This window comes from Sphaeramia orbicularis, chromosome 15 (genome assembly GCF_902148855.1).
Source record: "Sphaeramia orbicularis chromosome 15, fSphaOr1.1, whole genome shotgun sequence".
In the NCBI taxonomy this organism is placed as follows: domain Eukaryota; kingdom Metazoa; phylum Chordata; class Actinopteri; order Kurtiformes; family Apogonidae; genus Sphaeramia; species Sphaeramia orbicularis.
Window position 1 is genome coordinate 29,610,336 of NC_043971.1, and position 24,308 is coordinate 29,634,643.

Sequence of the window (24,308 nt, forward strand, 5' to 3'; positions counted from 1 at the left end):
AAGCGAACAAGCCAAAAAAAACAAAAAAAACAAAACTAACGCGTGTGATACAAGAAATTGAAGAAGGCACCTAACCCGCACAAGTGGATACTCTAATGGACTAAAGCTATGAATAATACATGTCACAGAAAGGACTGTTTTGGGGGGTTTTAAGATCCATTACTGCACATCTATTTGCCTCTTCTATGCTTCAGTGATTCAGGAAAAATCAAGTCAAGATAGAGAAGAAGCAGATGGAACCAGTTCCGTTGTCATACCTCAGTAATGTTTTAATTTTAGCAGATGGTGACAGACTAGTCTGGCTTCTCTGCTGCTTCACAATCACTTTCTCCTTTTGTAAATAAATTAGGCCGACTATTTACAATCTGTATTTGCTGTTTGTTTTCAGAATAATAAAAATACCGAGGCAATGTTATCTTCTGTTTATAGAATAAATTGAACTCTCATTTTCCTGTTAGGATTTTCTCTCACAATAAAAAACTGTCTGAAGGAGATCTGTGTCATTTTATGCCTAAAATTTAACAAATGATTGCTGCTGGTGTGAAAATTAACTCCGCATTTTATTATAATCATCTGTCGTCCTACTTTGTTTGCAGTTCAACTTGATAAAAGAGTCACTGTTTGGTCCATTATTATATTTGGAGGAAAAAAAATCAGACAGCGAGTAATTTTTCAGGAAAGATTACGTATAATACATGAGAAAATCACTTTTATTTCAGCAAGTTATCACTGTAATGCACATTTAACAGCCATATTTGTTTTCTAAACACTGAATAGTAAGCAAACACCAAATCCCACATTATTTAAGAGTAACATTTGGAGAGTGTTACAGTAGCGATGAAAACATAGTGATGATTAATACTGCAGATCCAGGATTAATGCCGAAACTAATTACAAAATACCACTGGGTTCATTTAAATGGGGTGAGACCTCATACAGCTGTACACATGTAAGCCTCAAACATACAACACACAGGAGAAACATTACACAGCTATCATGCGTGGCCACGCTAACAACAATCTGAAGTCAATAAAGAAGATGGTGGAAATTACTGCCCTCTCTGACACACCGCTCAGCATAGGGTGACAGCTTTTACTGCGTCTTCAGGTGTCTTCACAGTCCCCGTGCAAATAAAGCCTGAGACAACAAACGTACTAAGCTGTCAGTGTTCAAGTTAATCAGAATTTAATGAACTAACTGTCATCTCAGGTTGTTAAGAGGATTTGGGATTATTGCGGAAAGTGCTGCAACAAAACAGAGGTAAATTACCTCTGTGGTAGAATGACAGTTGGGGTTTAATAAAACGAAAGCCAGTGGGTTTAATCTATCATTGTCACTTTATGAAGCCAGATTAATTAAATAACCTTACATCAGGGGGGTATCTAAGTAGTGTTTACATGACACAGATAAAAAATAAATAAAAATGAAAATACAACAAATGTGCATTAAAATTAAATTAATTACAGGGGTGAATTGAGAAAAAAACTTCAGCAAAATCAACATATAAAAGTGAGATAGAATTGAAGTGCGTTTCACAAGCTGAGTCTCCCTCTTCTTGGATAGCCTTCATCATTTTGGTTGATTACCTCTTTACTGTGTAATGATACTCAGCAGGGCTGTTTAATTGCTCACAGGCGTACCGACCTCATCTGAAGCTACAGCAGGAGCAAATCCTTCCCGCATTCAACATTTTGAAAAACAGAAGCAGCTCGATTAGACTGACATTCTTCAACTAGACCGCAAGCTGCAGGCTGTGAGTGAACTTTTCACTCAATTTCTGCTTATACATGTTTATATAGTAAAAGGCTGCAGTTTTCTGTTGCTTCTTTGCTGTTGTTACGCCACTTATAGAAATGTTTACACCTGACAGGAGACATTTGATGCACATCCCCCTCATTTTACACTGTGGCCCTGTGGAATGATTTATGATTTAATGCTGAAAAAAAAAAAAACAATCCTTACTTTTTACTTTATATGCAGGCTATCAGTTCAGCCTTTGAAAGAGGTCTTTATGGCTTGGACCCTCCTCCTGAAAAGCCCATTCTGTTCTGATTAGCCACTTAACAGGAAAGCTGCTGCCCTGTGCACAGCATTGAAAGGCCAACCCCTTCCCGGTTCGCCCCATAAGACCATATTTTGGATAATAAAATACATATACATATACATATTGCAGTCAATGGCATGTGACAAGTATTTTTATTATTTTTTTTATCTTGTTTGAATTATGTCATCATTTACACAAATTATGTAAATTTAAAAAATATTTTTTCAAGTCAGGAAGGTCAGCATTTACAGGTAAAACTGTTGACCTATCAGACTGTAATATAATATGATACGATTCACTATATCGTCCCATTAGGGTCATTAGTATTGGTTCCCAGTGCTGTAGCATATAGCTGCAATTAAATAATCAACTGTCAGTGAAAATCTGAAACAATAATGAAATGAAAATAGACAACACAAGATTCTCTGTGTGATCTGTTCAGTTATTGAAGATGTTGCTGCAGATTCAACATGACAGTCTTGTGGTGATTTTCACTTATTTTAATACTTTTTATCAAAAGGTAAAATGTGCCACAGCAGCATTCATTTTGGTGTTGGTGACGTGTCACTTGCATCAGAAAATGCAGTCAATTCAGCTGTTTAACACAAAACTAGATGTTTATTTAGTATCGTTGCCACAAACTGTGACTGATTTGGCTTCTAAATGTTTCTTCTGAATAAAAATAAAAATATAAAAACAAAAATCATATGTTGGAATGGTCACACAATTCAAACAGGATTGAATAGTTTATCTGACCAACATTAATAACCCCCCCAAGAGTGTAGGGCAGTTCGGTCCTCACACTCAGATAAGATTATTCTAATATAACTTTTACTTTAAATTAATGAGCAGTTAGGTGCAGCTACCAAAAGGATGTATGTATGAGGGCGTGTTTTTTTTTTTTTTTTAATGATATTTTAACTTATTTATTATTTGTCACATATTTTATGTGTTTTTTGTCTAAGCCAAGTTTCTTTCACAGGAGACAATAAAGTGAACCTTGAATCTTGAAATGTAAAATGGATGTGTTATGAATGAACGTTAAAATGAAAATTAATGTCCAACTGTTCAACCTAGAAACACACAACCCTAGCTTGGATTCATGCACACACCATCATTGCAGTGATAATGTGTAAGATGTACTGCAGAGGCATCAAGCTCCATGTAGTTCAGATTATTGTTTTTAGCTTTAACAATGAGGTCTTCATGATGGGATCCAGGCTTCCGTCATGACTACACTAAATGTTAACATGCCATACTTTGTTGCTGACACGTGCTCTAAACAACAAATTAATTTCAGCAACCTGTGTTGTGTCTTTTTCTGATGCATCTGTGCTCTTTTCAGTGTTTCCACTTGACTATCATCTGAACAGTGTGCGCCTCTTACATCGGCTACATTTTCTACCACGTTGAGTTAAAAGAGAGGTAACATTCTTTGTGATGTTCCTCTTGAATATGTTGATTGATTTTGCTTTTATGCAGTGCAAAGCTATGACTGTGTATTCAGGGAAGCACTTAGCTTTTAGTTCTTTCACTCTACACAGTCAAAATGGACCTGAGCTTTTGTCCTGTGTAATTTGGACAATTTTAGTAAAAAGGTTTTCTAGGCAAATTTTCACACACCTCACATATTTGGTTTTGGAAATTATACAGTGTTGGACTGCTGTATGTGCTGAAATGACTCCATGACATGTAAGAAATGTTGCTCAGACATTTCAGCAAAATCATTCATCTGTCACTTGAGCTAGTAAATGTTAAGACCAAGTTTGTAAGATGGTCTGTAAAACCTTTCTGTGGGTGTTTTCAGATGAACATACAGAATGCAACACTTTCAGAAAAATTGATATCTTTAAACATAACACTATTTTCATGACAATATAAACCTTTGTCAGTTATACATATACCCTCTACCCTCTGTTGCCCAACCTTTTTGAGCCACATCACATATTTTATATTTGAAAAATCACAAGACACACCACCAAACAAAAATGTCACAAAAAGTATGTTTATTGAAATATAATGCAAATCTAGTCTCAATTTATGTACTCAGTGTGAAACCTGGGCCTGATTAGTTGAACACGAAGCTGATATTCTTGCAGGAATTGAAAAAAAGACACACATAAAGATCTTCCTCAACAGCTCTGAGCCTCTCTCTTTTTTTGTCTTTATATCAGTCATGCTTGAAAAGCCCATCTCGCATGGATAGGTTATGGAGAAAGGGAACAGAACTGAAATAGCTTTGTTTTCCAGAAAGGGGAACTCCTTGGCAGCAGTCACTAGACACTCTCCGGGGAGGGGTGGGGGGGGGGCACATTGGGGGTGCAGGGGCAACATTGTCATGGGGCGTTTGGTACGAGAAAGCTGAAAGGGGTGTGTCAGCGACCACTCGGACAGACCCTTGGTTTATGGATTGAGGGCCATCGTATAAGAGTATAATAGAGGCCTACCCCCCACCCCAACCTAATCTGTGGGTCCCATGGGTAGCCCCAGGGGCGCCGCTACCAACTGTGGGCCCTATGAAAGCATAAACATTGTGGACCCTTCATAAATTCACTATGTTCTCAGTCTGTTGGACTAGGTTGGGTGGTGGGGGTGGTCCGTACATAACGTCACTTACACTAGTGTGAAACAAAAATGCTTTCAGCGTCCGACTCCCAGCTTCTATGCCTGTGTTAGGCAGTGGATCTTGTACAAAATGTTCACAACTTCTAACCTGTATCCACTAGACCCCCTCCACTGCTCTATGGGCCCCCCACAAATGCCGGACCCCATGAATTGTCATTTTTACCCCCCTTATCGGTGCCCCAGGGTAACCCGCTAATCCGCACATCACTAGCGAGTGATGAGAGGGCTTTATCAACAGAATGCACCGCATCAGGGCTGGTTCACTTTCACTTTCACTTTGCAAAGGGAAACAGGAAACTGTTGTAGTGGATCATTAGCGCCTGCAGTCGTACGTATCTAAATCACACTTAGAGTACCGATCAGGTGAAATTGGATAATCTTCCACAGCACATCTGATGATTTCTCACTACACACTTATGTTCCACAGCACAGTGGTTGGGAAACACTGCTCTAGATGACTAATGTTATCACAAGCACGGAAGAAAGGTTTAGAAATAGTATTTCATTGAAATGTCATCCTGTAGGAACTGCTGTTCACTGTCATACAGAGTGACTGAACCACAGGAAAGGCACAAAGTTCAGAATTCAGCTCTTTCATTTCACAATTAGATGAAACATTTCAAACAGACAGCTGAATAAATAACATCTACCATCCACTTTCTCTCCAGATACACCAAAATGAAAACCGCCACCAACATCTACATCTTCAACCTTGCTTTGGCCGACGCACTGGTCACCAGCACGTTACCGTTCCAGAGCGTCAACTACCTGATGGGAACCTGGCCTTTTGGAGACGTACTCTGCAAGATGGTGATGTCCATTGACTACTACAACATGTTCACGTCTATCTTTACACTCACCACTATGAGCATCGACCGCTACGTTGCCGTGTGTCACCCGGTTAAAGCGCTGGACTTCAGGACACCCCGCAACGCCAAGATCGTCAACATCTGCAACTGGATCCTGTCGTCGGCCATCGGTTTGCCTGTCATGTTCAAGGCAAAGACTGTCGTCACTTGTAAGCATGCTCACACACATACACACTGACAGGTCTTGTACAGAATTTGTCATCTGCACTGACCTCCAAACACATAATATGTAATATGTTAGGTAGCCTTCATACATGGAACATCCTGAAAGCAAATAATAATCACAAATACGATTATGATTATGAAGCAGTTACAGAAAGTCACGACCTTCAAGCAAATCCATAACCAATTGGATACTGTTGAATCATCCTGTTATGTTCAAGGGCTGGAAAGCAAATACAAACTTGTGAAGGATGCTGCACAATATTTGCAAAAAAATGGAGAAGAGAAGTGTCCTTAGAATATGATCCAGTCTTTCACCAGGTTTAATGAGAAGCAGTGAGGTACGCTATACATTATCCTGCTGCCACAAACAAATGATAATGAAAATGTAATCATGAAAAATAGATACAAGACAGAGAAATAAAATATAAAAGAAAAAAAAAAATGAAGCATTACTTCATCTTCAGCTCTGCAGCTTAATTATGTACTCCTACTGGCCTCATAAAAACAGACAGCACAGGAAAGTTGTTTAGTTTTTTGTGTAATTGGGCGCCATTACGATTCAGATAAAGTGTTCCTTGCCTGGCTGGTAACTAATATAACTGTCTGAATATGCAAGACGCTTCTTGTGTAGACAGGCTTCTTTGTTAGGGTGTAATTGCTGCGTTAATGGAGAGAAAACCTCCAGTGAAATTAGTGAGGCACAACTTTTACTTTGTTTCTAGGAGAGAGAGTAATGAGAGATTACAGATCACAGTTAGTGTGGCGTGACTCTGAAGGAGATGTTGTTTTAGATCCACAAAGCCTGTGTTTCTGTAAAAAGTTGAGGTTAAATTCCTGAAATCACTCTGTTTTATTCGTATGCAAATTTCATTTAACTGGGGGTCGGGATTAAACATCTGTCAGTCTGCTCTACTGTGAAATAGTAGCAACCAAGACAATTCCATGTTACATTTCTATTTCTGATATTTTGCTATTACAATATTTTTTTAAGAGATAGAAGAATTGTTACTTGAAGATTTTTTATTTATTTTTTCATGTGCAATATCCTTAAGTGCAATTTGGGGGTAGTATTTATTTTTAGATATGGGTGCTTCTATGAAACTGGGTTCATTTTGGTTCCTGGCACTTTGACAGCTTTTTTAGACCCAATAATAAAAGAGAAATTTACACATATTTCCCCACAGGATGTACCTAATGATGACCTCAGATAAATGCCAAAAAAATTATACTCTTGCTCTGAGCCATCCCAAAATTAATGACTTTTTAATAAAATATTGGGGCAAAAAATAGGACCAAAACTGGGACATGGACAGCTACCTAAGTGTCAGTGCATTTGATCTGGGAAACGTGGCTTGAAATGGTCTTATATACCGCTATAAATAAAGACACTGTTAAATTTGTTGATCTAGTGGTTTTTCTAATCCAGACATGTGGGTTTTTCATGAATCAGCAGTCTCATTCCAGATTTTGTGTGTAACTCATTGTGTCCACTCATGTTACATGCAGAACCTGCCCATTTAATACAAATAAATCGCAAGTGATTTTGCAACAGCGGTAATTTTTGTGAAACACTCTGCTTTGCATAACTGGTTTGATTACCAATTTGTACCTGTAAGAGAATAAAAAGTTACTAGAAAAAATAGTAGCACGTAATTTCTGTGTCCTTTTTAATGTGTTATACGTGCATTCTTGCATAAAAATAATATAAAAATAATACTACAAAAAAAAAAAAAGTGTTTTATCTGAAAAATAGTTTCTCTTTTATCTCAGTAAATATTTATTTTTAAAATAGACCCAAAGTGCTTCCAAACTTGCTTTATAACATTTACATCTGATTTGAACTGTTAGCCCCCATGTCCTTTTTTTAGGGACCAGTTTCATAGAAGCACCCATATTTATAACAAGTCATTTAATTGTTTTAATGCTGCTTTTATACTTTTATGCTTTTTATATCTCTGACTTCTATTTTGATTGTATATTTTAGTCTTTTACACTTGCACTCTGATAGACCTGTGCATAATACTTCCTATATACCTGAATGTGTACAAATATGTGTACACAGTGAATGAAGCTGATAAAAATACCTCCTTGATAAATTATGCCTGTGATGAAAGTTTGTGTTTTCCTTAGAGCTTCAAAACACTGAATATACACCATGTGTGCATGTGTGTCTCTCCACCCCACAAAGCCTCCAACATCATCGACATTGTTGACTGCAAGCTGGAGTTCCCCCACCCGTCCTGGTACTGGGAAACCCTGCTGAAAATCTGCGTGTTCATCTTTGCGTTCATCATGCCCGTCCTCATTATCACAGTCTGCTACGGTCTCATGATTCTGAGGCTTAAGAGTGTTCGCATGCTGTCGGGCTCCCAGGTAAGAATAATCTGTTTGTCTTTTACAAACATGAGCTGCATTTCACACCTCATCAAAAAGGTTATTTTCTAGAGTTTGTGCTGAAGGCTTATGATTATGAAGTCATAAGGGAGTTAAAAAAGAGAATTTGGGCATCACTAAAGACCTTAAACCCAACAGCCTCTGGACCCACCACTGTTTGTAAATGTATGAAACACAATAGAAGTATTGCTTACACTGGCATGCAAATATAATGCACTCAGGGAAAGCAATTAAGGAAAGCTAAGTTGAGCCTAAGGCTGTAGTTAGGTTTTAATCACATCAAATGAAATGACCTAAAAACAGTATATAAAGAAAACAAATTGCTCTCACTATTCAAGATGTTTTACCAAATGTTTGACTTTGGGCTGAATGCTTTTTAAATGAGGCTGCATTTAGATACAAATAGAAAATTATCTGTTTAACAAAACAGAATTAGTTCTTACTGTCATTTCTTCTGTTACCATAGTTTCAACCACCTCCTTTATTTGCTTTTAACAACAGGTCTCATTGGATCCTTCCTCAGTCCGTATATCATTCGTTCATTCGTTTTTCAATTTAAAAACAAAAAACAAAAACTTGTTTTTTTGTTTTTCATTTTCAAAACCAGAAGGTAAAATGGATAACGGTTCATTTTTCCATTTCCCAATGTTGCGCTCAAATTAAAAATGGAAAAAACGGATAACGACCGTTTCATCCGATTTTGCTATTTTCAATATAGTTAAGTTGTCTGACCCGGAGGTACTCGTTACTAGGGAAAAAATAAACACACGGAATCATGGCCGGACTGGAGGAATATTTTGCTAAAATTGAGCAGCTGTTTGATACGGAAGCATATTGCATTCACACAAAAAAATAAATTTGGCTCTGTTTTTCTGAATTAATGAGATACTGTTTTCTGAAAAAAATTTAATTTGGCTCTGTTTTTCTGAATTAACATGAAAATTATCTTGTTAATTGAGAAAAACAGAGCCAAATTTATTTTTTTGTGTGAATGCAATACGCTTCTGTACATATCAAACAGCTGCTTAATTATAGCCAAATATTCCTCCAGTCTGGCCATGATTCCGTTTGTTTATTTTTTCCCTAGTAACGACTACTTCTGGGTCAGACACCTTAACTATATTGAAAATAGCAAAATCGAATGAAATGGTCGTTATCGTTTTTTCCATTTTTCATTTGAGCACAAAATCGGGAAATGGAAAAATGAACCGTTACCCGTTTTTCATTCTGGTTTTGAAAATGAATTTGATTTTTGGTTTTAAATTGAAAAATGAATGAACGAATGATACATGGATTTACCTCGTATCTGATCCTCTTTCTCTCGTTATCTGTCTTATCCTCCAAACACACCTCACACAATTTTCCCTCCTTTTCCACCTTTTATTGCCCCTCCCTCTTTAACACCCACACATAGGAGAAGGACAGGAACTTGCGTCGGATCACCCGCATGGTTCTGGTGGTGGTGGCTGTCTTCATCGTGTGCTGGACACCGATTCACATCTTTGTCATCATCACAGCTCTTGTCAACATCCCCAGCTCAACACTGCAGACTATCACCTGGCACTTCTGCATCGCACTGGGTTACACCAACAGGTACGTTCAGCTGAACACTTGGACATGTAATCAATCAAATCATTTTGGTTTGTGTCTATGAGGGCATGCATCTGCCTTTTTACATATATCTGTTTTTTTTGTTTTTTTTTGACTAATAATTTGCTCTAACTATACTGCAATCACACAGGAATTACAGTTAACTATATTTTACGAAATAAAACCACATTGGCTAGTATTTTAAGAGTTAAAATGATTTATACTGTATCTGCTCTTTATAGGAATGACTAATATGAATTATTTTTGACCTTAGAAACAACAGGTAACAAAACCTAAAAGGTGGATAAACTTAATCTCATAAAGAACCAGGTGTGATATGACCTAAAGCTCCAGATTAGCTACAAAAAGGACCTCATGGGGACATATTTTTTGCTGTTTTCTAAGTCACATTCTCCCTGTTTATGCACACACTGTGGTCTAGTGTTTGTTATCAGTTCTGTGCACTGTACACAAATCAAAAATCCAATAATTTCATATCAGGTTAGGGTAGAAATGCGTGGTTAAAAGTAAAGCCCTAATTTCTGGTCAGAAGAATAAAAACATGTAGTTTTTTTATAATTACAAAAGGCTTGAATATTAACAGGTTTCTAGACATAGATAAGTGCAGCAGTGGCAACCTATTCAAGAGAGTGGTTGAAGAAATTACAGAGCACCACTGTGTTTATACTGAATAGCAGAATGGTATTAAAGGTTCCTGCCACTTCTCCATATTTTTGACTGGATACTTTTTTTTGTGCATTATCAACTGGTATGCAAACAGGAAAGTCAATAATATATACATTTTCATTTGCTTAATTCAGGAAAAAGGATAAAAATGTAGTTTCTGTACATTATATTTTACATTAATTTCTGGGAGGTTCTTGCAAACATGCCAACAAATACGATGATAATAATAAAAAAAGAACAAAAAGGTTAAACTCATGCATCCTGACTGTACATCCTTCATTATATTCAAGCCTGTAATGAACTTGAAGAAAGTCTGAAAACCTTTATGAAGTGAGCACAGGGCAGGATGAATTCATTTTTGATGCTGAAAATAGTGTCACTGCATTTTGTGCTCGGATAAGTACCCATGCTGTGCCAGTTTCTAGTACGCATCGCACTATCCTCTTTTATACGAAGCAGATTTTTCTTTTTTTTTTTTTTTCTGTGTTAAAATATCAACCTGTTTTTGTCATCTGCAGTAGTCTGAACCCCGTTCTTTATGGCTACCTTGACGAGAACTTCAAGCGTTGTTTCCGTGAGTTCTGCACCCCAAGCCCCTCTGTCCTGGAGATGCAGAACTCATCCCGGACCGGGGTCACCAGCCGCAAACTCCCACAACGTGAACACAACACTGCAAACACAGGAGAGAGGTCCAATCAACAGGTAGTTACTGAGTGTTACTTACATTGTAAAATAAATAAAATATCTACATAGAGAACTTCAGCAGAATGAGCTCTCCTCTTCTCTCTTTCGACTCTGCAGGTATGACTAGCCTTGGAGGGGTCGTCAGTGGACTCTCGCTGTTGTGGCAGCGCTGCCCACGACGACCTCAACTCGGAGGTCACTCAAGTCACTACAGGGCTGTAAACACACACAATCCTGGACATGTCTTAGAACAGGCCATTTTAGTTGCAGCACTTAACCAGGTCAGGTAACTATTAGCCGAACTACTTACTGCATGGATGAGCGCAGCTTACTTTTATGGAAGTACATTTAGAAATAGGACAGGTTAGACCAAACATGACAACAAGCATCAATATGACTTGGCCTCATAATAGAAGAAGACATGATTGCACTAAACTGTGCAATAATACTACTGTTATTTATATTAGAACAATATGATCATTATAAGTATTTAAATGTTGATTATTATTATAACATACAACATAGAGGCTGAATATGTACAGAAAATCAAACAGATGCCTCAGCTAGAAACCTGACCGCAGTTGTGAAATAATAAAACCCACCCATGCAGACTTTGAATATGATCAGTCTGCTCTGTACAGAGCTGCTTCATTGATTTAAGCCTCATGCTCTAAACCTTATCTTATTATGAATATTCCTTGTTGTAAAAAGAGATCAATTAATTATCCAGTGTTTTCTGAACTCATTGCTTTCACCACATCCTATAACCTTTCCTACTCATGTTTTGCTTTCTCTGATAAAAAAAAAGGTTCATGTGTGTCTATATAGTGTGCAACAAACATGTGCATTTGCAAAATGCAGAGAGACTAAGATGTTCTAATGTTAAATTATGCAAATGCATATAAAACAGCAAGTGTTATTTAAACTTATTTACAGTGCAGACTGTGTCCTACTTATTTCTGTACTGTTCATTCATCTGGGGTGGTTTTCAACCTTATTATTATGGAACTGTGCTGATTGAGCGACGCAGCCCCATGCTGACTCTATCAAAGAGACTGACTGTGTTGAACTGTGCTCTCTCCTCATTTCACCGAAAACTTGGGTGTCATTTAGTGACCACTCAGTCTTTGACATTTCCGTTCTTGAATTTTTAAGTCTTTCATTTTCTGTTGCTTCTTTGTAAAAAAAAAAAAAAGTTTCAGATATTATTACTGGACTTCTTATTAAGCAGACATACAGTACAGCACTGTATGATCTCTGATAAATATGACAAATGTTTGAATGTACAGAAGGGAAATCAGCTGTGTTTACAATGGAATCATGGATCCTTTAAACCAGCAAAAAGGTGCAGCAGACTGTTTGCTAAATGCACAGGGTGTGATGCTGTGACATACAGAAGGGACATCTTGTACACTCCTGCTGTATGCCACAGTATGTGATTCTCTACAGTATGTGATTCTCTACAGCCATTACAGCAGGTATGGGGTCATTTGGAGTCATATCTCCTTGAAGCACTTATTAAGCAAGCCAAGCAGGATTGTACATTGTATTGTCGTAATGTTGATAATCGCTTGTGCTTATGTATCGTGCTGTATGCTCTTGCCAGTTGCCTTTACAGTAGCTCTACTCAATATTCTGTGCACCAGTATTTTCAACAATCTGTGAAACTGATTGTATTAATCCATATGTACAATACTGTAAGTAAGTGTTGCTTTTTCACAAACATGAATGAAATCATAAAATTGACCGATAATGCTTTCTGATTATGCTAAACCAGCAAGTTATTGTGCTTCTAAATATAACATTTGTTATATTGAATCTGCCTTGTTTGTTAATGAGGTGTATAAAAACAGAATAAATGTGTGTATAAAATAAAAAAAATAAAGACTTTTTGCTTGTTTCTGCGCATTTATACTTTTAAAAAGGAGTGAAAACAGATGCATTATCATGTCATTAAGCTCTCATTTCCGTTTTGATTACAGAGCACTAAATCAGAACTAAAATTATCTAGTAAAGCCAAGACTAAAGAAACCCAGCAAACCTGCCTTGAGCAAGTTTTCGTCATAGTGGGAGGGGCCAGAACCTTCCAACAGAAGCAGACTGAGGGTGGGTGGCCATCTGCCTCAATCTGTTGGAGTGAGTTGAGAAAGAAGACAGAATAGAAAAAGCACCAAGAAACAATTTTTAAAAATGACTGAGCAGGTGGATGAGGCCAGTAACAGCACATCAGAGACAACCAGGTCCAAGGCCAGAAACACCTGCAGACGAGGACAGAGAGGGCACAAATTAATGACAATCAATAGCAGCAAATGCATGCATGGAGAGTGAGAGCAGAGAGGCGCTGACAGCGTCACAGGAGGTCCCTCAGCAGCCTAACACTATGGCAGCAAAACCAAAGGATGGTTCAGAGCTTTATGAGAGACCAAGGTTTTACGCCTGGTTCCACAGAAGGATAGTCTGGCAGCTAAAAGCTCTGCATCCCATTCTACTTTTGGAAACCACAAAACCTCCACTCTGAGAGTAAAGTGATCTACTGGGACTATATGGTACTAAGAGGTTGGTCATTGTAAGGACATGTTTGGTAAGACATGAGTTAAAGTGCTGTTCTTGATTTAGCAGGGAACCAATGGAGAGAGACTGATATGGAAGGGATATCATCTTTCCTGCTGATTCCTGTCACTGCAGCTTTTTGGATTAATTGGAGTAATTTAGACATCATGATGGCACAGAAATACAGTAGTTCACTTTGAAATATCTATGCGTCTCCTATTTTTATCTATTTCCTATAGATTGCACAGATGGAAAGAAGAAATCCTAGACACTTGTATGTGTCATCAGGTCATCCAGGCCTTTATGTCTTTAAATCAAATCAGATCAAATCAAATTTTATTTCTACAGCGCCAAATCATAACAAAAGTTATCTCATGACACTTTACATACAGAGTTGGTCAAAACCAGACTCTAAGCCAATTTACAGAAACCCAACAGAATCCTCCAGGAGCAAACACTTGTGACTGGTGACAGTAGCGAGGAAAAACTTCCCTTTAACAGCAGAAACCTGGAGCAGACCCAGACTCCTGGAGGATGGCTCTCTGCTGTGACGAGTTGAGGTTAAAGAGTGAGAGTAAAGGAAGAGAAAAAGAGAGAGAGAGATAGAGATAGCGAGAGACTGGGGGAGAAGGGGGGAAGTAGGGGGAGACACATGGATGCAGTTGATGCACAGATAACTGAACTAGAACATCTATGGAACTATATAATAAACACTATCATAACTATATGGATAAGTGAGTGATGACGATGAAGGCAGGAGAGAGGCAGGACCACAGCAGCAGGTCCAGAGATGATCCAGGGAAAACCTCTGATGATCCTGGGAAAACCTGTGAGGCGATAAAGCACAGAGACTCCAGGGAAGAAGTCAAGTCAGTAACATGTATTCACTGGGGCGTAAATAGAAGAGAAAATTAGGAGAGAAAAGGTCAGGGAGAAAGAGGAGCATAGAGGAGGTCGGAGAGGAGGAGGAGCAGAGAAGAGCTCAGTGCATCCAGATGAGTCTCCCAGAAGTCTAAGCCTAAAGCAGCATAACCAAGAGCAGCCTGAGCTGCCCTAACTATAAGATTCATTAAAAAGGAATGTTTTTAACCTACTCTTAAACATAAAGAGGGTGTCTGCCTCCCGGACCGAGGAAGGGAGGTGGTTCCACAATCGTGGAGCTTGATAGCTGAAAGCTCTGGCCCCCATCCTACTTTTGGAGATTCTAGGGACCACCAGTAAGCCTGCATGTTGAGAGCGTAGCGCTCTAGATGGATTGTATGGAACTAAAAGCTCTTTCAGATAAATAGGTGCCTGGCCATGAATGGCTTTGTAAGTGAGGAGGAGTATTTTGAAGTCTATCCTAGCTTTTACAGGGAGCCAGTGTAGAGAAGCCAACACAGGAGAAATATGGTCTGTGATACTGGTTCTGGTCAGTACACGGGCAGCAGCATTTTGGATTAGCTGAAGGGTCTTTAAGAGATGCTTGACTCTGTTTTTTTCATCTGGCTTCATAACCTCTGATGATCAATGCAGGTTATGAAGGCAACATGCAATTGATGATGAAACACTTTTTTTGAAAATTTAGGTTTTTTTGTTGTTTTTGAGAAAAACATAACACAAATACAAACAGTAATACAACAAACAGCAGGGGGAGAATCCAACATTCAAGCAACAATTAGTCCACATGTACATCAATATGCTCATTTACTCATATTCATGTTCTTCTTTACGGTAAAGTTTGAGGACATGCCCCCCAGTGTTATTATACAAAATCAGGCCTTTCAGCTGAAACATAAGTGAGCCATTTTAATCAATTTTCAGTGAAGATATCAGTTTAATATCTCAGTTTAAATGTGATTCTCTTCATAACATACATGATGAAACACTTTTGAAGCATTCATTGACATCACTCATTCAGAATTCATCACATTAATTTATAAAAACCAACAGTGATTGTGGAATGAATTTTCTGTTAAATACAATGTAATTCTAAAATGTATAGACTAGCAGAGTACATTTTATCTTGTATATGAACAAAACATTATCTTCACTGTGATCAAATCTTTGTTCAAAGAGAGGAAAAGATAACACCTTCCATCCTCAGTCTTTTATTTCTGCATACTCAGATGATGATCTGTACAAATAACAAAGTGTAAAAATGAATTACGGGGAATATTTATGACAAAATATGTTTTGTAGCTCCTCACCAGGCATTGCTCATGCCCCACAATCATTATGAGGCAGGAACCTTTTCACCATAAATCATTTGCAACCTTCTGGAGATAGTTTTTATTGCCAGACAAAACATGGGAGGCTCCGCTAGACTGCTATAAAATTATATTTGTGGAACACTTGGAAATGTCTCTCTCTAAGAGTGAGTGTGCGTGTACGTACGTGACTAAGCGAGAATTAAGACGTCACTGCTGACATTTTGATTTCATATCACAGGAAAAGTGAAATTAAAAATATTGACGTGGGTTCATAATATACACTGCAGTGAATGAGGAGGAAGTACAATGCAGAGATGGACTAGAACGATGTTTTCTATGGAATATGTATGTGACACTTCATATTTGTCCGTTTTGGTGTTTTGTCTTGTAAATAGGAACTTTGGTTTATAGAGAGCAGAAGACCATACTTTACTTTACCAAAAAATTGAACAGTGGACAATGGAGAGAGACAAAAATTGATTGTTGATCCAGTTTGGATTATGCCAACATTTACACATATGATGTTTATACGTAAAAGACAATTTTACAAGGTAAAGAAAGAAAAGAAAAGTTTGTGTTAAACAGCTGAATGGGCTGCATTTCTTGCAAGTGATATACATCATCAGTATCAAAACGACTGCTGCCTTAGCACATTTTAACTTAGCTTTTGAGTATTACGAGCAGAAAGTATTAACCCATAAAGACTCAAACATCTACCAGTGACCAAAACCATCTACTGATGTAAAATGTTTAATACCTGTTAATCCATTAATCCTATTAATGCATGTAAATAATAGGCGTAAAATGCAGTTTGACATCTTTTCATGGTCATCAGATATGACCCATTTGGATGTTCAGAGGCTCCGTAGTTACCGTGTAAACATCATCATCTTCTACAACATTGATTCACCCAAAACCCATGGAGTTGGATCAATGACAGTGGATGGAGACACTTGTTTTATGTTCATTTAATGATATATTTTGATGAAAAGGTCACTTTTTCTTCAGTTTTCTCTCTTTCTGATATAATATCCCTCAACTTTAATCTGAGCTGTTATGAACATCTACATGATCAGTTAATTAAATATAGGAAAAGACCAGATTTTTACTGGAAAAATACAAAATAGTAAGGATATTATTGTATTTATAATAAATGGTGACAAATCACTTAAAAAATGGGTCTTTACGGGTTAAGGGGCAGCCATGGCTCAGGTGGTAGAGCGGGTCGTCTAATAACCGAAGGGTTGGCGGTTTGAATCCCGCTCTGTCAATGTGCTGTCGTGTCCTTGGGCAAGACACTTTACCCTCCTTGCCTCCAGTGCTGCTACTCACACTGGTGTATGAATGTTTGGCGGTGGGAGGGGCCGTAGGCGCAGACTGGCAGCCACGCTTCTGTCAGTCTGCCCCAGGGCAGTTGTGGATACAGATGTAGTTTACCACCACCAGAAGGAGAATGTGAGAGCGAATGAATAATGGATCCTCTGTACGCGCTTTGAGTATGCGTTCATAGAAAAGCACTATATAAATCTAATCCATTATTATCATTATAATTAAAAGAGGTGAAAATCCCTGCAGTTTGACGTCTGAGCAGATTGTGTGCAGACAGTTCCAAAGGCATCCCCTCTGTCACAGTTTGCCTGCTGCTGTCCTCTCCGTCACCATACCACAGCTGATCAGTCAAACCCATTCCACCTTCTCGCTCCCTCTCACTCATCCTGACAGCCACACCCACCTCATCAGGCCAACTCTCCCCACCTGCTTACCCAGCTGCAGCTCATTCCCAGTCAGCCCAGTATAAGCCTCAGTGACTCTCCAGTCTTTGCCAGATTGTCTTTGAATCCTGCAAGGCTCTCCAGCATTATCTGAACTCACTCTCCGGTTTCCGCCCTTGCCTGATTAGGACCGTGTCTTTTCACCTCAGACAGTCCTGGTATCTGACCTGTTTTCTGTCTGTGACTCTGAGCTCGTTAATTCTGGATTTTCCTGATTTTGACTCTGCCTGGCCCAACCACACCTGTCTCCCAGTTAAACTACCTGCCTTCTGTTCCGGTCCACGTCTTTTCGCCTGCTCCCCTTTATACTCCCTCTGCTTTTCCTAATTCTGTGTGTCTTCAACAAAGACATTTCTGAACTGATTCTATGCCTGGTGGACTGCACTTGGGTCCTAACCAAATGGATGATAACCTCCATGATTATAAGGTGGGTAGTCTTTATATCTAGTTGCTGATAGTTCAACAGTTTTACAACTGCACCGTTGTTGACTTCTACAATTGTCTTTTAACCTGAAAAATAAAACTTGTAAATTATGGCATAATTCAAAGAGGATCAAAAGTAACTTGCCTCATGCCTATAGCCCCTTTTACATAGCAGTTCTACCCCCAGAATATTTCACCTGTATTCCAGAACGACATCTGTGTAAATGAAATGGTGGGATCATTTGGTCCCACCTTTATCGCAGCTTTGTAACGCCTCTGGAGGTAGTATCACAGCAAGATAAAGGTGGAATCATGATTCCAGAACGCTATGTAAAAAAAAAAAAACACCTCTCATTCTGCAACCAAGGTGTGATGTTTTGATGATGTATTGCATGTGCAAACTCCGTGCCAGGGGTATTTAAAAATGAGCGTGGGCCGTGCAAAGTAAACAAACCTATCAATGCGACCAAATAGATGTCAATCTTGGGAGACACTGAGATCCATGAGCTGTTGTCACTTCGGGCAGAGGACTCTATCCATGCTAACATTTGTGGAACGGTGAAAGACTGGAGAGGTTAGAAACACCACTATGCTCAAGGTATTTCTGACACGTAAATTATACGTCACACTATATCCCACGCTGCGTCACCGCCCTTTTGATTCCCGAACACAGGTCCGCTGTGCAAAAGTCTGCCTGTCTCGCCTCGGTTACTCTTTTGGCTTGGCTGTGGAAATTGGTCAATTAAAAGGGGATTAAACCAGTGATTTAAATTTAATCCGAACTATTCTTTTTCGACTGGAATAAGGTGTTTACATGGGCATCTTAAATAAGATCTAATGTTTATTCAGATTAAACCAGGAATAAAAGTTGTCATGTAAACGCACGGAATGGTGGAAAAAAGGTGGGATCACCATCTCACCTTTTTTCCGGATCTCTGTGTAAAAGTGGCAACTGATTGTAATACCATGTAACAACAGCGGCAGGACTTCTGCTCCCTATAGCATCAAAAGTCGGAAGTGTTAGACATCCATTCACCAACCTCATCTTTACTCCCTTATTTTATAGGAACACTACTTCCTGACGCTGCCTGTTAACACTGGACATAAATTCTAAAATGACGTGGAACCATTCACTCCCAGGATACTCATCTGTCATTAACCTGTCATTCTGATTTTATTATCATGAATTGCATGCTGCTTAATGTCTAAGTAATAAGTCATCTGCCTTAATGATCCCTGACTTTCTGAATGTTGGTGATAAAGCAAGCCAGTTTATTTTCTACCATTTACAATATTCTGACCCTTCCCCCTCACTGTGCGGGGGTTACCTACTTCTACTACTGTCATATGATGCTGTTTGTTACCAAGGGGACAAACTGTGTCCATTTACACACCATTTCATCTCTTGTATTACATGCGTTAGAGAGCATACTCTGATTGCAACACGCTTTTAAACCTTTCATCATACAAATTTGAGCTGCTGCAAGGTTGTGCTGCTGCTGCACAGATTGGATCTAAAACCCACCATCACTTAAGAAACGTCAGTCTGAGTCAAACCAGTGTTTATTCACATGTAAACCATATGTTATACTCAAATAATCTGTCTGAGGTCTGTTTGTAGAGCTTTGTAAATGTTTGAGTACATTGAACAGTGTGCATTACTGTAGATCATTGCATGTATGAGCAGGGCTGAACAACAATGGACAAAAAAAAATTGTATCTCAATGACCAATCCGTCTTTTCCATGATCTCCCTTAACAACAAATGAGCCAACTGTAGCCTATGTGTCATATTCTACACATACATGTACATACATTTTACGCAAAGTCATTCAGTCCTCTGCTTTGATTGACTGATTTTTGTTTTTTAATTTCAAATAGAACATTAAAACCAAAACAAGAAAAAATAATATAAAAGAAAAGAAAACGTATTCAAAAAGGAGCAAGAGGAAGTTTAACTCATAAACTTACCCCATCCTTCCACCTACCCGAAATTCCCATGTCAGATCCCATAAGTAACTCAACAAATCCTACACATATCACACTAAATTCTGACTAAGCATAAAACACAAAAATGTTATACATATCAAAAATAAACTCTGTCCTTTTCGTAACAATAATACACATATCAAAAACAAAAATAAAATGTCCATTTCATAGCAGTAATACACACATCAAAAATAAACTCTGTCCCTTTCGTAACAATAATACACATATCAAAAACAAAAATAAAATGTCTATTTCATTGCAGTAATACACATATCAAAAATAAACTGTCCCTTTCATAGCAGTAATGCACATATCAAAAATAAACTCTGTCCCTTTCATAGCTATAATACACATATCAAAAACAAAAATAAACTGTCCATTTCATAGCAGTAATACACATATCAAAAATAAACTCTGTCCATTTCATAGCAGTAATACACATATCAAAAATAAACTCTGTCCATTTCATAGCAGTAATACACATATCGAAAATAAACTCTGTCCCTTTCATAACAATAATACACATATCAAAAATAAACTCTGTCCCTTTCGTAACAATAATACACATATCAAAACAAAAAATAAACTCTGTCCCTTTCATAGCTATAATACACATATCAAAAACAAAAAAAATAAACACTCTCCCTTTCATAGCTATAATACACATATCAAAAACAAAAAATAAACTCTGTCCCTTTCATAGCAGTAATACACATATCAAAAATAAACTCTGTCCCTTTCGTAACAATAATACATATATCAAAAATAAACTCTGTAGCTTTCATAACAATAATACACATATCAAAACAAAAATAAACTCTGTCCCTTCATAGCAGCAATACACATATCAAAATAAACTCTGTCCCTTTCATAGCAGTAGTACATATATGAAAAACAAAAATTAACTGTTTCATAGCAGTAATACACATATAAAAAATAAACTGTCCATTCATCATATTTTCTTAACATTTTGGTTTTGATTGTCTTTTTAAATGTGTCTTCTCAATTTTACCCATGGTTTCCATACCATCTCCTCATTTTGACTTTCGAAACAAAATTACACTGTCTCATATTCTTCATGTGCTGCATCTGTTGGTAGTTTACATTATAGTACAGTTAGCTTAGCTTTGTTTGTGAACTGAAAACAGCCACAGTAAAAATACAAATCATATCCATTTACTGCACAATTTTTGTTGTCAATAACTGCACTACAGATCTGTTTGGAGTCATCCAAACAAGGTCAGAACTGTCACAGTTTAGTCTAAACTATGGATCAACAAACGGTCACCTTAGCAAAGATAATAACATCACATAATAACTTTATACTTTCATTTCATACTCAAACTCACCAGTGTAGAAGAAATGCTGCCATATCATCATCGAATGCCATCGAACATTCTTTTCCTTTAGAGCTGTGTCCATTAGTGAAAACAACAACAGTGCTTCTAACTTTTATCACTTTGTGTCTTTCTTGAATGTGAAAAATGGTTTTTAGTGGTTCTCATCCCATCTCATCACTTTCTGATACTTTGGTCGAAGACCCCCTGGCGTTAGTTTTCCCCAACATGGGAGAACAGAGTAACTCATTATTCCCTCTAGTGGTCACAAAAGTCCAACAGACTGTCAGTGTAAGTATATTTCGTTCATATCTCTACAATCCAGTGCATCGGCATCATTACTTTAACTTCATTGCCATTTATTCTCAACACTAATGATAATTTTAGGTCATTTTTTCATGTTTAATAGACATTTCCCCTTTGATGGACTTGCAATAGAAACATTAATGCTACAAATGACCCATGAAGCAACTCTCTCTATACAATAACCCATTTACCCTGGTGTGTCCATAGGAATGAGTCATCAGAAAGAGTGAGAGAAGCAAAACGAAGAAGTATCATGTTCAGTCATTTAGTACACCTCATGTAGAACAAGCATGCATCTAGTATATTCAATAAATTGCCCACCCCTGTGTGACAAAACGTCATCCGCATGATCACACAAGTGAACTGGTGTGTCTGCATTGTTTATGCACATGCCCTCAGTCTGTCTTATATACAGGCCTTCATGAGGCGTGAGCATTATGTTATTGGAGGTGGCAGCCTGATTAGCCCTGTCACAGTGATTATTGTGAAGTGGTGCTGAATGTGTCCTCCTACAAAGGCAGCGCTCTCATTCAGTTACCCTATCAGGAGGCTGCCCTAGAACTAATCACCCAAATCAATATTTAATGACCTCATATTTCAAAGGTCAAGTCTTCCTGTTGACAAAAGAAATTTCAGGAAGAAGTGTGGTATTGAATCATTTCTGCATGCCACCAGTGTTTCTTACATTTCTGTTCATGATGATGTGTGATCTGATGGTAAAGATTGAGAGAGTTTTATACTTTCTAGGGCTGGGTGATATGGAAAAAAAAATCACAATATCACAATAATTTTTTTCATATCAGACAATATCGATGTGTATCACCAGGGGTGGGATTCGAGAATTGGTTCTTTTTGAGAACCAGATCCCAGTAGCTCGATTCCTTGTAATTGTTTGCCTGCCTCCTTAACGATTCTGCTTATCAATTCTGCCTTCATTGTGCATGCACGATGATGTCACGCATACGCTGCATTGTTTTGGTCAGAACGTAGCCAACATGGTGTTGAGGCAGAAACGGTCAAAAAAGACGACACCAGGTCCGCTGGAATGCTTGCAAAGCTTCCATGTCTTCAAAAGGGTGGAATCCCTCCAATATGCTCAAACATTTGTCCACAGCATGTGATTCATTTACAGGAATGTCACATATATGATACACTACTTAGCGACGCTTGTGAATGTTGCAGCAGAGTGAACGCCGGGCCCAGTTCCAGTTCAGGTGTGGGCAACAAACGTCGTACCGCCTCAGATACAAGTTTCCAAAGGTAGTGGAAAGGAAAGGAGGTACTCAACAACGGGAGACGAGCAGAGCTGAGTTGAACCGGTTCCATGTAGTGGACATGTGGCAATAGACGAATTAGCAAAGCGTCTTAAGTTTCACTTTCACTGCACGCCCCCAAACCTGGCCCAGCGTCATCTGTTATTATTTGTACATACTGTATATGTTATATTTTCTGTGCAGAGATGGAAATATAAAAGACAGTTAATGCAAACACACCTGTTTGTACTCTTTTATTCCCTCACCCAATGTGAATTGATAAGAGAATCGATAAGGAATCGGATTGATAAGTAAAATCAATAATTGAATCGGAATCGTTAAATTCTTATTGTTTCCCATCCCTATGTATCACAATATAAATCAAATCACTATTTTTGTCAAGCTTAAATTTTCCGTTTCTCATAATTTAGTTGTGAAGACATCAGAAGGTTATTTTTCATTTAAATATCATTTATTTTCTGTCAGAGGTTGAACATGACAGATGTGTTGAAGAACATTATACAACTGTTTCAGAGAAATAAAACAGGTACATATATTTAAAACTAAACTAGAAGTCTGACCAGCAGGCAAAAGCTTTCAAGTTTTAAAAGAGAACACAAACTAAACAGACCATCTTCACCAAACAATACTGGCAGTATACACATGGGGGTACGTTCTTTAACTGCCAAAACTAATGTAAAACCAAAAATGAAACTTAAGGAAAGGCGAGTGTTTGCATTCTTCACATTGGCTACATGTATTCATTCAGTACACCTCCATATGGTATTGAAGGCCCTGAACTGAAACGCTTCGCACCCTACTTTTCAGTAACCCAGTTGCCCAAGTTCTCGGTCACATTTTCTCCTGCGGGAACACTCATTACCTCCCGCTGCAGCCCAAACATTAACGTGTGTGCTGTGGCTGTTCTTACACCTGTTTTGTATGTGTCAACCTAACTTGCCGTGGCTCTAGCATGATTGGTTTGGTGTGGCGCTATTTAATTATGATTGGCTGTTCTTATATCTGTCAAAACATGGACGAATGAATTATATCAAAATTGTATCAAGTATGTCTCATATTTCTATTGCGAAAAAGTTATTTCACCATATATATCATTATCGTTTTATTTCCCAGCCCTATTTAAGAATGAGGACATACGTCATATCACATGACATATGTGGAAGGCTGTGCCATTTTGAACTTAGAAGTTATCAGTTGGGCAACAGCTTAGTACAGAATCAAGATTTTAAAAAAAATAAAAATAAAAATGGATAAGGCAGCGGTGAAAGCAAGGGGTCCCTATCGAGAGAAGCTCAACACCACTACCACTGCTAAGCAAAGGTGTTTGGAGAAGATCAGAGATATGAAGGCTGTAGACTGCTACGAGCTACCAGTGTTCACCAGCGTCCAACTGGTGCAGGGATCTGGA

The 24,308-nt window shown here is 38.1% G+C and overlaps 1 protein-coding gene across 1 annotated transcript in view; it reads left to right on the plus strand.

Annotated features, from left to right (window-relative positions):
- Positions 1-12,949, plus strand: part of oprm1 (opioid receptor, mu 1) — a 41,411-nt gene extending 28,462 nt beyond the window's left edge. The window contains exons 2-6 of the mRNA XM_030156420.1: positions 5,338-5,687; positions 7,892-8,076; positions 9,512-9,690; positions 10,893-11,076; positions 11,176-12,949. Of these exons, the coding sequence (XP_030012280.1) occupies positions 5,338-5,687; positions 7,892-8,076; positions 9,512-9,690; positions 10,893-11,076; positions 11,176-11,181 (904 nt within the window). The 3' untranslated portion in view covers positions 11,182-12,949. The remainder of the gene's footprint in view (positions 1-5,337; positions 5,688-7,891; positions 8,077-9,511; positions 9,691-10,892; positions 11,077-11,175) is intronic.
- Positions 12,950-24,308: the final 11,359 nt, after the last annotated feature.